Source organism: Botrytis porri (assembly GCF_014898465.1).
Source record: "Botrytis porri strain MUCL 3234 chromosome Unknown BPOR_019, whole genome shotgun sequence".
NCBI lineage: Eukaryota > Fungi > Ascomycota > Leotiomycetes > Helotiales > Sclerotiniaceae > Botrytis > Botrytis porri.
The window spans coordinates 258,571-272,171 of record NW_024066093.1 but is presented as its reverse complement, the minus strand read 5'-3'; the positions used below and the strand labels follow the sequence as shown (position 1 = coordinate 272,171).

The following is a 13,601-nucleotide window of genomic DNA, read 5'->3' as shown; positions in this document are numbered from 1 at the left end:
GACATACAGTCTCCGTGTTGCTCATTTGAATCTTGATAATAAATCGATGTTCCCAAATGAGTCATAAACATAAATCGATTCAAAATGATTGGCACGCATGAAACTCTCTCCTGGCTTTCGATGAAACTAGATGCTATCGCCGCCGGTCCACCAAAACCATCTGGGTCTAAGGAAGCTTAAGAATTGGCTTGATGATATTGAGCATTCGCTATTGGCTCATTGAAGATTTCTTTTGGTGGGCGAGGTGAGGTAGAAGTTTAAGATGATGTTTTACCAGACATTGCGAGTCGAATGATGAACTCTGTTTCGATTGGGGTTGGTTCATATCAAAGTGCTAATCGAGATGCTAGTAGTCAGTGCATGGTCATCTGGTACTCTAAATAGTGTCTACTTAGCTTACTAGTCACAATCACCTATGTTGGTTTTTTGACACCAAAGATAGTCAAATATAAGGTTGCCAAATTATGCTTTGATTGGAGATATGAGACATCTTTCGACCATGATAGTAAATGTGGTTAATTTTGTGATTGTAAAGTCATGAAGCCATCCACCTCTGTATCAATCTTAGTATAGTCGTCGCAAATTTCGACGGAGCGGAGCGACAAAATCTCTGGATGCCAATTTGCCCCTTTCTTTCACCCCTCTCAACCTTTCAATCACTTACCGAGGGCTGGTAAATGGTATGCGATTAGGTTTGGGAAAGAATATTTTGGTCAATGCCTTGGAGAAAAAGACTCCAATAGGAAAGAATGACGGGACTTTCTAAATTTTTGGGGCTTCCTGGCGCAGTTGATCTGGGATGTGAGAGATTGGATGGTGCAGTAGAAGGGACGCTGAGGGGGTTAGCTTCGAAGAGTTGGTGACAGTGTGTTACCTGATCTCTCTTTCAACACTCCACTGAGTTGATCGAACTGAGCGTGAAGATATCCTGTTTTCTCTTCGCTGAAAATTCCTTCAATACTTACCTCAATAATGAAATCCTTTTCAACGGCTACCAAGAGACCCTTGCTCTGATATCTCATAGCTACATCTACCAAAAAATCAGTGACTGTGGATTTACCACCAACAAACCCAAATTTTGAGCCTTCAACAGCTTTAAGTCTTATAGCCAACTCACGACCAATAGCCCCCAAGCGTCTCAACATCCGACTGGTGGGCGGCAACTTGGACAATGCCCATATTTCTGATAAGCCACCTAGAGGTTGAAACCCTTTCAAGGTCGACGAACCCAAATCAGACATCATACCTACCACCAGACACAATAGGAGTCAAGTACAGCTTTCTCCAAGGCTTCTGGTCTGATAAAAATCGACGCATCTCCGCCGAAACCAGCTCGACCTGTCTACGGAAGATGCGGCGGATTCAAGAACTTCTTTTCGGCGACCGATAATGTATACTTTTTTGAAAGTTTCCCAATAAAATCTTTGGCTATCGTCTTGGTCGGCCGTGTGTTCTGATACTTACTTAGGTTTTTATCACTGCTGATGGGTGGGTCAAAGCAAGAGAGTTGATGTATAAAGTGTATGGCGCAGTCATGAATATGTTCGAAGCTGTATGATGTTCTTCGTTTTGATACTGATATGATGTCTGCACTAAATAGCTGTAACGCTTTTCGATACTCTTTCATTTCTCCTATCATATTTCTCCCAATCATGCAACTAAATTTAGAGCCGGAAATTTTTTCTGCTTTGAGCTCCAAGGAGAGGTCAACATGATTAGATTTATTAGCAGGTGTACTGTGATGCCAGGAATACACCCATATTAGACGCTGTCATCGAATCGGCCATCGTACCTAGCTTAGGATATTGAAATCAAGCTGCGAACTTGTACTTTTTTGCAATTGGCAAACCAAAAGGTGTTTGAAGGAAGTCGAGAGTATGAAGGTATGATGTGGAAATGATCACGTGTTTATTCTGCCACGCTATGCCGCCTTTTAACCACGCGTTTTCCCCCTTTAATATGATCGACGTGTATACGATCATTCATACTTTTTACTGTGTATAGCAAATTGTCTGATATCGAGACATTATTTCTCTCGATTTGTACCTCGTCTTTACCCAGCTACCTAATCGCGTTTTTTAATGCATTAACCTCGTGTCGTCTTCTAACGCCGCACAGGCTTGCCAAAAGGAAAGCTTCATTGTGGAATCCAAGAAAACGCCACAAGATATAACACTATGTCTGGTATGCGCCGGGGCGCTGCCAGATTTGTCTAGTTGATAGTTCTAGAATGATGGACACGTATACTGTCGATCATCACAGTAGCTGAAAAGGAAATATATGGCCTCAATATGCTATATTTGAACATTTGAACGATTAGAGTTGATCGCCATAAACTAACGAATGTTTTGGCTAAGCTTCAAATTCGTCGGAAAAGTCGGCGGGAATGTTGCGATCCAATGAAAGTTGATATTTTGATACATTATTTGATCGGAAATATTGCATTAGGCTTCTCCAGGTCGTTTCAAACGCGTTCCGTTTTGACGACAATGATGCCATGCGCACTGACATCGCCGAGGGAGAGTAAGGGCGGAGAACGAACGGGAGTCAAAGCACTAGAAGCTTGTTTGTTGAAACGACATTCAGTAAGGTACTTGATCTATGGAGGTTTGCATGAATTCAGATCGGTCTGGATGAAGAGCTTCCGGTGTAAGGGCTTTCGAATATTCGCAAAGTTGCGATTGGAACACAAGTTTGTTCTTTCCATGTATATAAACTCGAAGATTGCACAAAATCTTTCCTTCTTTCCTCAGCCGTGCTCATACAATTAATTTCGTATTCTTTTATCTATTCATCTGCTAGTACCTTATCATTATTTCAGTCTTCATACTACATACTCCCTAAATTACATTCAATATGCGTAATCAATCCATTCTTTCCTTCGCGCTGGTCGCATTCGCCTCTACCTCCCTTGCTACCTCATCCGTGGTTGAGAGGGGTATGCCCATCGAGGACCTTCATGCTGCAATTGTTTCCGCTGGTGCAGAATTCGACCAGCTAACAGCGCGTGGCCAAGCCGAATTTGCTTCCCTCGCTGCCTCTGCAGTTGAAAGAGATGTAGAAGCGCGGGCAAACGATGCCGCCTCACTGCTTGCCCTTCTCCCAGCAGGCCATGGTTCCTCGAAACGTGAGCCAGAAGAGGAATCCAAAAGAGCCGATTCCGCCGCTGGTCTTCTTGCTCTCCTTCCAGCAGGACACGGTTCTGGCAAGAGAGCTGACAGTGCAGCTGGCCTTCTTGCTCTCCTTCCAGCAGGACACGGTTCTGGCAAGAGAGCTGACAGTGCAGCTGGCCTTCTTGCTCTCCTTCCAGCAGGTCATGGTGCCGACAAGAGAGCTGATAGTGCAGCAGGCCTTCTCGCTCTTCTTCCAGCTGGCCATGAGAAGCGTGAACCATCTGAAGAGGAGGTTAAGAGGGCTGAGAATGCCGCTAGTCTTTTAGCTCTCCTTCCAGCAGGACACGGCTCCGACAAGAGAGCCGAAACTGCCGCTGGCCTTCTTGCTCTCCTTCCAGCAGGCCATGGCTCTGATAAGAGAGATAACGCAGCTTCTCTTCTCGCATTACTTCCTGCTGGTCATGGTTCCGACAAACGAGAGCCATCTGAAGAGGAGGTCAAGAGGGCTGAAAGTGCCGCAGGCCTTCTTGCTCTTCTTCCAGCAGGGCATGGCTCTGGTTAGATTCGATGGTTTAAATGTGGAGGATAAGAGACGATGACTAGTATGAGTCAACACAATTCGGACGATTCATATTGAGCTCAGGGATTAGAATACTGCTGGATACGGTTTTATAGATAATGCGCTCCTTTACAGCTCAAATACTTAATCAAATTTTTACAATGCAAACACTCGTTGACCGTAAAGTTGCTAGCAATCGATGGCATCACATAGAGTCACTTGGAATTATATGGAGATATCTGATAGCTAGCTCCATGTGACTTAAAAATGTAATAAGAAAAATCCTGCAATATGTTCTGAGGATCTCAATTCACATTCCTAGATGTCACTTCTTCCTTTCTATGATTTGATTTCTTTCCCTCCATTAGTTCAAAAGTTCCATTATATGTTGTGCTTTCAGTTCATCCATGCTTTCTAAGTATCAAAAGTCTGTCCAAGCCAGCCTTCCCGCACTTCGCTAGATAATTCTTCGATTTATTCCCAGTCCATCACAATGACATCACAATTGAATAAAACCTTTTAGTGCAAGGTCTCTCATAGTCACAATTGACTTTAGCTTCATGAGCTTCTCCGATATCATTTTTGATAAGACGTGATAGTCTATGCTGGCTGATAAGCTTCTACGCTATAGTGCTTTTATTTGCTCATAATGTTACAACAACACTCTCAAATACATCGACCATAAGTAAGCTATTTCATTCTCGCTGAACTTCTAATTATTCATATTATACCAATTTAGTAGCAATCGTCGAAAGCTTCATGATCATTATCTACCAACCCCGATATCTTCTACCGAGGTTATAAAGTGAGCTTATTAGATACTAAACACCGAGTCTTGTCTTAAATCAGGAATTGAGCGATGTTTTACCACTAATCAGCCACATTCTCCCTCAAAAATCAGGAGTTGCATCGGTCTTCAAGCGTAGTTTCGCTTTTCTTGGTGGCGGCAAAAATTGCAATGTCTCTCATTCGAGGGTTTGCACTTCTCGTTAGAAATATCATAGTCGCCGTCGATGACTCGGATTGATGTGGTAATCACCTTGATGTACTATTATTATTCATTCTAGAATCTTCAACCTATCACGGGTCAAGGGTCGAGACCCTATACACATTGTAAATAATATCTATCACTACTTCCGACTCATCCACCGCCTGCTATAGTTATTTATGATTTATGTATAACTGTCCATTAACATTTATGCAAATCAGTTTCATCCAGTTTACAATAGCAGGAAAATAATTAAGACGAAATCGATGTCTTTGGACCTGGATAAAGATCATTTTAAGTTTCCTTGAGCTTTCCTAGATATTTCGTTCAAGACATCACTTCTCTCAAATCTAGAGAACAAGAAGCAGAATTACTGGATTCTCATATAAAGTCATTTTGTTGTCAGGAAATATGTAAGAAATATTTTATCTATACGATAAGTGATAAAATAGTCCAAAGATAAATTACAATATAATAAGATTCCCTCCATCCTTCAAAATGGCATCAAAAATCAGAGAAAATATACGTCCGTCCTCGATAATCATACAGTACACCAAACCGTACCCCTCAACAAAACTTTTCGTATCATCTCCAACGCCCGTCCAAATGTCCACATACTCGGACCTCCATCGCAATCAACCTCCCATCTAAGGAGGGGTGCAGATAACTCCATCGCCTATGAGAGGAGTTTTACAACATGATGAGTCTTGACCTTGAGCAGCGCAGTATGCTCGGAATTCTTGTTTGTTGCGAGGAGTAATGCCAGCTTTGAATTTAGTTAGCGCTTGTATGCATAAGTTTGGTGTAGGGTTAAGGTTAAGATAAAACATACGAGTTGTGCAGGTCTGGTTAATGACACCGGCAATAGTGGTTTGACAGCACAAGGCTGTGTCAATAGCGGAAGTGCAGAGGTGTTCTTGCATCGTCGAATTTTGACGGGGTTCGATAGGAGATGCAGCTGCGATAGCGCTGAGGATGGCAATGAGTGTGGTGGTTGTGAATTGCATTTTGACGGTTTTTGTTTGAATTTATTGGGTTAGTTTGTAAAGAACGTAGGATATTGGTAAAGGAATGTAATGAATGTAATGAATGTAGAGAAGATGAGATGATGGATGATGGGCAGGAATAGGATACATACTTATAGGTTTTTGCCATTGTCAACGAGGACCATCGATAAGTCACTTACATGATTCCAATTGATCTTAGAGGTCTCCTGTCTCTGAAATCGATACTATACCTAAGGAAACCTCAATTTCCTGCATCAAGTCATCGAATCCAAAACATACTAAACTCTTCTCGATTAAGGTTAATCGGTATGAATTAAGGTTATCTCTTGTTTCCTAGGCCAAGACGGAAGAATCAGGAGAAATTCCCAATACTCTATCCACTTTCACAGTCCATGCAATCAGATATGCAGACCTTGTTCCATAATGGTGAGAGTATGATTTGTGATTTGGTAAGTTTGATATGGTACGGAGATAGACACGTTGATAAGTCGCAGTTTGGAGGATCTTCAGGAACTAACAAAGCTTGCTAGATCGTTGAACGGGAATATAAATTATCCACCCCACAAGATCGGCTATTTATCCGAGGTTGATTGGCAAGGATTCAAATAAGCATAGGTGCCCAGCCTTGAGGGTCCAAGCTACTAACAGTTAAGTTAATGCGGCTGATAACACTACTTTAAAGTATTGCCCCTGAACTTGAAGAAGCTTACAGAATGACCCTCCATGAAGAAGCATGCGCCATTCATTTGGCTCCATAAAATATACGCGATGATATAAATAGAGATAATGTGGTTTAACACTGAGTGCACTATATCACCGAATACACCACTTTTACCTCAATTTGTATTCTTCAACTTCAATATGCGATTTATCAATTATTTATTATGTAATCAAATAGAAAAGAAGCTCAAATACTTTTAACTATCAAAACTATTCAAAAAAATAAGAAACTTAATATTTAAAAAGCTATTAAACTATATAATATAATACATATAATATTTCTTTGTAAAATGAATAATTTACTTCTTTATATGGAAATTCAAGTAAATAGTTATAAAATGATTGATTTAGAAGAGGAGGTACTTATTCAATATATAATTGATATAAATAATAAAGAATTCTTATTTAAATTAAATAGTGTAGAAGATATAATGAATTATATTTTTCAATTACAAGGAGTAAAAGAGATTGGAAAGCTTTAGGCTTATTAATTCGTAAAATATTATATGAAATTAAAAATACATTTTAATTATATTTATGATTTCTAAAAAGCTTTTTGCAAAGATTCTAAGCTTATTGAAGACTGGTTTTGTATAATTTCGAATATATGAGCGAAATATGGTATTCTTGATTAAAATTTCTACAACTTTGACAAAACCGGCTTTATAATGGGCATAATATGCCCCGGAATGATTATAACTAATACTAAACAAAATGACAAAAGAAAAACAATATAATTAGACAATCAAAAATGAACAACAGCAATCATATATAACAATAATAAGGGGAATACTATACCTTCATTTTTAATAATTTAAGAATAAATACATCTTTCTAATTAATATATCGAAACCGATTTTCCTGTGGATTAGACTATTAAACCTACATTTAATGAATGGATGAACAATAAGACAGAATTAGAATAACTGAAATACTTCAATAAACATATAAGAAATCGAACTAAGGGCAAAGATAGAATGCTAGTACTGAATAAACATAAGAATTACGAATCAATACTATTCCAGAACTATTACAAGGAGAATAATATTAAATGTATATATTTACTATTACATTTAAGTCATTTAATTCAACCTCTTAATATTAAATATTTTAATATCTTAAAATGAGAATATAATACTCAAATTGAAAGGTTTATAAAAGTATATATTTATTATATCTTAAAGATTGAATTCTTTATAGTTTTTAAAACTATATATTAATGATTAATTATGAATCAGAATATAAAAACTGAATTTCAAGGAGTAGGATTAATTCTATTTAATTCTGAAGTAATATTTTCTAAATTGAATATTTGAATTCATATATTTATTCTCTTTCCTTTTGATTTAGATCTTTGAATCTCTTAAATACCTTAGAATCCTATAGAAGCTCTTTTTTAATTAATATTAGTTAAATCTTGAATAACCTGTTATCAATCAAGCTCCCCTATATTTATATTCGAAACTGTATTAGCTCTAATTAAAGATATAAAGAGATTAGTTTATAAGAATATACTTTTGAATGTAGAGATTTATATATTTTGGAAAGCAAATAAGACATTAAACAAGCATCGACACACAAAAAAAACTTAATTATGTTAAAGAGGAATGCTTATTAAACAAAAGGCTCTTAATATATTATCTTAGTAAAAGGTTGATATTCAGATTCAATATGACAAGCATCAAAACAAGAGTAATCCTAATGGGGAAGTATTTTTTAATAGATACTATAATAAATATGGAAAATCAGATTATAATTCAAGAACTTATCAAAATAATATAATAGATCCTAAATTATTAGATTCTTAATAATTTCAATTACTTAATTCAATTATTATTGAAAAATATAAATTAAAAAGTGTAAATTGAGGTAAAAGTGGTGTATTTGGTGATATGGTGCACTCAGTGTTAAACCACGTTACCATGTTGATTTACCAGCATCTCGGAGGTTCATAGATGGCGGGTATTGTGTTCCTACAAGTTAATATACCAACATACCTGGGAACAGGCGCAGCTTCAATACACGACACGCCATAACTAGCATCTGTCCCAATGGTTTAAGAATCTAGATTCCATCAGTACTTTAGTATTCCAATATTGTTGTGAGAGGCCGAGCAAGGGGTGTAGGTAAGTGCCAAGCCAGAAAGGATGAATAGTGTTGAGGGGCTTCAAAAGATCACTGGTCGGAAGCATGTAACTCGGGCTTCAGTCAATCCCCAATCCAATAAATACCGGTGAAGTGAGACCACGGATTCTCGACCAACAGAAAGCTCAGATACCGCCTAGGGGCAGAAATAGCGATTTCAAATTGAGCCGGCAATTGGTACCATTAGAGTAGAACCACAGAACTCCTCAGATTGCGGGAGAATATTTCGTTGACCTGATCGCTCATCTGATGTTATACTTCTGAGAATAAACGATAGACTCTCTAAAATCAGCTCTATGAAAGCAACTTAACTTGAATGAGTTCGCTTGGCATTGCCTTTCCATTACCTCACAGATATCAATAAGTACAAGGTCCTACTAGCAATAAGAACAGCATGAGTAGAACGGTTGTAGGTTAGTCGCCGGAAACACCTTTCCGGAAACGAGTACTGGAGAGATAAAAGAAAGAACTTTCCCACTCTAAAGCATACGCTTCCTGACTGCAGAGGATTCTTGAGAGGTCTATGGGAGCATCCTCTTTGTTTCTCTCGTGATCAAGAGTATGTAACATCCTAATATGAAGAACTCGGAAAGTTGTGCTTTGCAGCCTATAATTACATACGGCAGCAGGATATATCCATTACCTTTGGCAAAGATAAGAAGGCGAAAGTGAATGAACCAGCGATCGTCCAAAACTATTCCCTCGAAGGCGAGTGTATAGAGAAATGAGTTTTGTGGCGTCAGGACATCTTTGAGAGATTCCGAGTCTTTATAATAGCCCCAATGTAACTTTCTATAGGTTTCTTTCTGAGTTATAGATAATGGTGCTAATCCGTGAAGTTAGGTAGGATAATGTTCGACTTCATTATGGCTCATCCCATGTCGCATTGAGTGTTAGCCGTGTAGTCGTGAAACGCGGGCTATCATTTAGAACGGCCTTTAGCAAATATCGCTCCCCTTGAAGTGCAAGTGTGCCGTGTAACGAATGCTCTTCCGTAACTGTAGATTTGGAGGTCTGGCGTTTGATTTCGAAGCGGAATTGGCTATTTGGACACTGAAGTTGACCTTCCAGGCCCGCGGTCGCTGAACATCAGATATGTGAATCTCATCTGGTCGCCCGAGATAACTTTCAGAGAATAATCCAAAAAACTCTCCATTTGGTCTTCAGCTCAACACAACCGTTGGAAATACATAGCACGAGTTCAAGATGTACATCGTTCAATGGAAGGAATGGGTCATAGTTACGAGTTTGTGGATTGTTTATGTTTGCAGAGTGGAACATGGTGCCACCACAGGCCTACGCTTATTTTTCTTCAGCCTTGCCAAGCCTAAAGGCTTACAACGACATCTCTTCCACAAGATTTAATAGCCAGAACTTGTGCACATCTCCGCTTCTGTCCTGCCAACATAGGATCGATCGCGGATTTAATGTAACAAGAATGGAATATGTTTCTATATTGATCAAGAATTTGCGATCCTAACTATGTGGATCGACAGGTTGGCCATTCCGTATGCCTTCAGAATATTTGCCATTCATTGATCTCTAACTCTCATTCTTCGAGCATCACTGTCCCATCTTTCAAACATCCCCATAATTTCGCATCCAATAGTCAATCGGTCGATTCACTATTCAAGTATGAGCAATGCATCCGTTCTGTGGGCAACATATATTCTACAGACCTTGCCAGTCATTCGTACCCTCTGTCGTGGAGTTATGGCAAATCTGGTTACTCTGTGTGCAGACCTGTGAATGCAGGACATCTCCGGTCTGGTATGCGCAAGTATCGATTCTACCCTGCATTCTACAACCTATTCCATGGCCTTGTCATCAACTTTCATATTCATCGGTATGAGGGCTGAAGAGTATGTAGAGGCAAGATCAACGGGGTAGATTGGCGGCTGGGCTTCAGTCCTGGTGCGACATAGGTTGCATCGTACAAGACAGGAGCATTTCTCTTGATGTGATTATCTCAATCCGAGGTTACCATCAGCATGGTTCTATTCGTCGCTCAGATAGGATTTGGATTGGACTATTATCACTATTGTTGTCTCAGACCATGTGTTTGTTAAGGCTCGTGAAATATCACTCCAAAGACTTGGCTAGTTGGCTATATCAGCAAATCACTTATAATATCGGGATATTTGTTTATGAGTAATTTTAGTACCATCCTGGAGTAGAGGGTTATCTATCCTTCATTTTCCTCAGATGTCCTGGGCCACTTCGATTTTCTCAACGTCATTGGCTATTAGCTGTGATCATTTGTCAATCATATAACTATTTATGTTGGTTGCATAATACAAGCTTTGAAGCAAAATTACCTTCTCTTCACAAACCTATTTTGTGGCTCACCGGAAAATGAAGGTCTTGGGTTCTTATTTCTCAGCCTTGATTGGCAATGTATTGCTTCCTTGAAGTCACCACTACGGGTTCTTCTACACACCCTTACTAATACTTTGATCGGATATCGTCTTTGCGTTGTTCTTCTCATTGCTGCAGATTATGGGAACGTGTGGCAATCACAAAGTTTTCCCTTCCTTGCACAATACCTCTTGGACAATAGTTCCAACTCTATAGCTCATCCTCAGTATAGTCTCTCTTTGATGCTGGATGCAAAGAATAATATCAGTCAAGCTGGTTTGACTGGTGATAGCATCCCGTACCTGGCTGGAACATATATCACGCATCTGATCACAACCAATATGAGCTAGACTACAATAGTAGTACATACATTTCTTTGGGATTACTATGATGTCAAAGCAGGATGGTATTACTCTCGTCCAACAACTTTGAGAAAGTTCTCCAACCGTCTTTCCGGTCATCTTGAGAGAATAAGAGATCGAAGGAAGAACACAAGAGAGAAGTTCTTGCAAATTCTGATATGGTCCACGGTCCATCGCAGGCGATATGTTTCTATCGGGGCTCGCTACCAACGGACAAAAATCACTTACTTCCTCGGATTCAAAGTACCAATTCCTTTGTGGATCTTCTACGAGAGAACTCGGCTTGAGTTTTTCAATTACATAAACCTTTCTATCATTCTGTGATATATGGTTTGCATTTTGTCGGCCTGAATTCGACCATCACTTCCTATTTCATTCTTGGTTTTTCGCACAGTATTTTCTACGTAAATCTCGCGCAAGTGATTTTGTCAAGTGGAAATATTTGCTTAACCCTGCGTTGGATGGAAGTACACAAGTCATGGTTTTCGTATTGAGTTTTGCGGTTTCGGGAGAAGGTGGAAGGGCGCATGATTTTCCGCCTGGCGAGAGAATAATGGAGGGCTTGCGGAGAGTATGAATATGTATTACTGAATGTAGAATTTTTTGAATGGATGAGGTGAACTAGAGGGTTAAATTCACGTGGTACTACCGTATCCACGGCAGATACTCTATCCCGTGATTTCTATTTGGGACTAGGTACCTTTTTTTTTTTTTTGCTCATTCAAGTATAAATCTACCTATCTAGCGCAAATCAGAACGTCATTTTGTTCAAATGTTGATCGTTGAATTCTTCGATTCAAGCTTCCTGATGTTCTCGTGTTTTTGTTGACGTATGTTTCACTATTGTGTAACCTCATTGCTTGGCGATCATCACTTGACAGCGACACGCGAAGCTTAGTTAATCATCACCTCAGATATAAGTTACACTAGTACATCAATATACTAAACTTTATTAAGAGAGTTTCATATGCTTTTGATGTGCATCTGATGTACAGGGCAGAATAAAAAGAAGGTATATATATTCACTAATACTTATTCCCCCCATTTCTCCTCCTTTCTACAACCCATACTTGACATTCTAACAAGTCCTTTACTGAAGACTCAGACCCTAATCCACTCAACAATGTATCATTCTCAGCTTTCTATCACCGCTTTTCTGACCTTCCTCGCTCTCCCCCTCTCTGTCTCTTCCCAAACAGTCTACCTAATTCGCCATGGAGAAAAACCTTCAGATGGCAGCAATGGTCTCAGTGCTCTAGGTCTCGAGAGAGCACAATGTCTTCGCACTGTCTTTGGCAATGATAGTGTTTATGATATTAAGTATATCATGGCTATGAGACCTAAGAAAAGTAGGTTTTCCCTTTTCCTCTCACTTTCTCCGTTATGATATATTTGCTTCCTTGGAAACTATCAGATATCTAACCCGTGTATATCAGATGGAGAACGCACGCGTCCACGAGATACAGTGCAACCCCTAGCCACAGATCTTGATATCACAGTTGATATTTCATGCGACAGAGATGATGCAGATTGTGTAGCTAATGTTGTAAATCAATATGAAGGGGAAGGAAACATATTGATCAGCTGGCAACACGGTGCGCTGACCGATATTGTTAAGGCTTTGGGTGATGAGAATGCCCCCAAATGGAAGAAACATGCGTGAGTTTCTCTCTTTTCTTTTTTTCCTGAGTCAGATCATTTGGTTGAGGGAGGGATGAGACTATTTTTTTTCCACGGGAATCATAACTAATTTCATGTAGGTACGATACCATCTGGACAGATCCAAAACCATATACCGGTCTTACCGAGATGACATCCGAGAACTGTCCTGGATTAGATGATAATCAGAAGTGGACATGAAAGAATACAAAATCGTGCTAGATCGAGTATTAGATGAGAATACAAATTGCGTTTTGGGCGGTTGGTTATGAGGAATGACATTTTATAGAGGAGAAGAAGGTTGGATTTAGAGAGGGATTAGATTATATAATTAGGGGTGTGATTGAATTAGAGTTGCGAAATGACTGTCAAGATTGTTAGAAGCACGCACGTGCTTAGTCTGGCGTATTCTTATTACATCCTCTTTTGTATGCTAGTATAGTTGCACATAGGATTCGGAATAATTTTTAATGACTTTATAGTTGATGCTTAAGAAACACTCATTTCTAAAATTCTCCTCATTTTTACGGGTTTGGTGTTCGGATTTTTCATCTGCCGCGAGTCGGCACATTGAGAGTGGAACAATGGGCGGGATCTCCTGATCGCCAATTAAACATCAATATAGGATAACTCAAGGCGGAGCAAAGTGGAGTCCGCGGGAGATTTCGTCCATGCACGTGATTATGATGC

The 13,601-nt window shown here is 39.4% G+C and overlaps 3 protein-coding genes across 3 annotated transcripts; 2 read left to right on the top strand and 1 right to left on the bottom strand.

Moving 5' to 3' along the window:
* Window positions 1-2,856: 2,856 nt before the first annotated feature.
* On the top strand, window positions 2,857-3,675 carry EAF01_011019 (uncharacterized protein; the record flags this gene model as incomplete). Its single annotated transcript, XM_038919276.1, has 1 exon — window positions 2,857-3,675. The coding sequence occupies one exon, from the start codon at window positions 2,857-2,859 to the stop codon at window positions 3,673-3,675; it is 819 nt and encodes a 272-aa protein (XP_038765147.1).
* A 1,479-nt stretch (window positions 3,676-5,154) lies between these two features.
* Window positions 5,155-6,158, bottom strand: EAF01_011018 (uncharacterized protein). The gene is made up of 2 exons (XM_038919275.1): window positions 5,493-6,158; window positions 5,155-5,426 (listed from the first exon to the last, which is right to left on the bottom strand). Exons 1-2 carry the CDS (start codon window positions 5,665-5,667, stop codon window positions 5,308-5,310), a joined length of 294 nt encoding a protein of 97 aa, XP_038765146.1. The 5' UTR covers window positions 5,668-6,158; the 3' UTR covers window positions 5,155-5,307.
* A 6,217-nt stretch (window positions 6,159-12,375) lies between these two features.
* On the top strand, window positions 12,376-13,112 carry EAF01_011017 (uncharacterized protein; the record flags this gene model as incomplete). Its single annotated transcript, XM_038919274.1, has 3 exons — window positions 12,376-12,601; window positions 12,689-12,911; window positions 13,013-13,112. 3 exons carry the CDS (start codon window positions 12,376-12,378, stop codon window positions 13,110-13,112), a joined length of 549 nt encoding a protein of 182 aa, XP_038765145.1.
* Window positions 13,113-13,601: the final 489 nt, after the last annotated feature.

Excerpts from the sequence above, each read along its gene's own strand:
- EAF01_011018 (XM_038919275.1), bottom strand. The coding sequence starts at position 5,667 with ATGCAATTCACAACCACCACACTCATTGCCATCCTCAGCGCTATCGCA. Across the intron at positions 5,427-5,492 it reads TAACCAGACCTGCACAACTC|CTGGCATTACTCCTCGCAAC; the intron begins GTATGTTTTATC and ends CTAAATTCAAAG.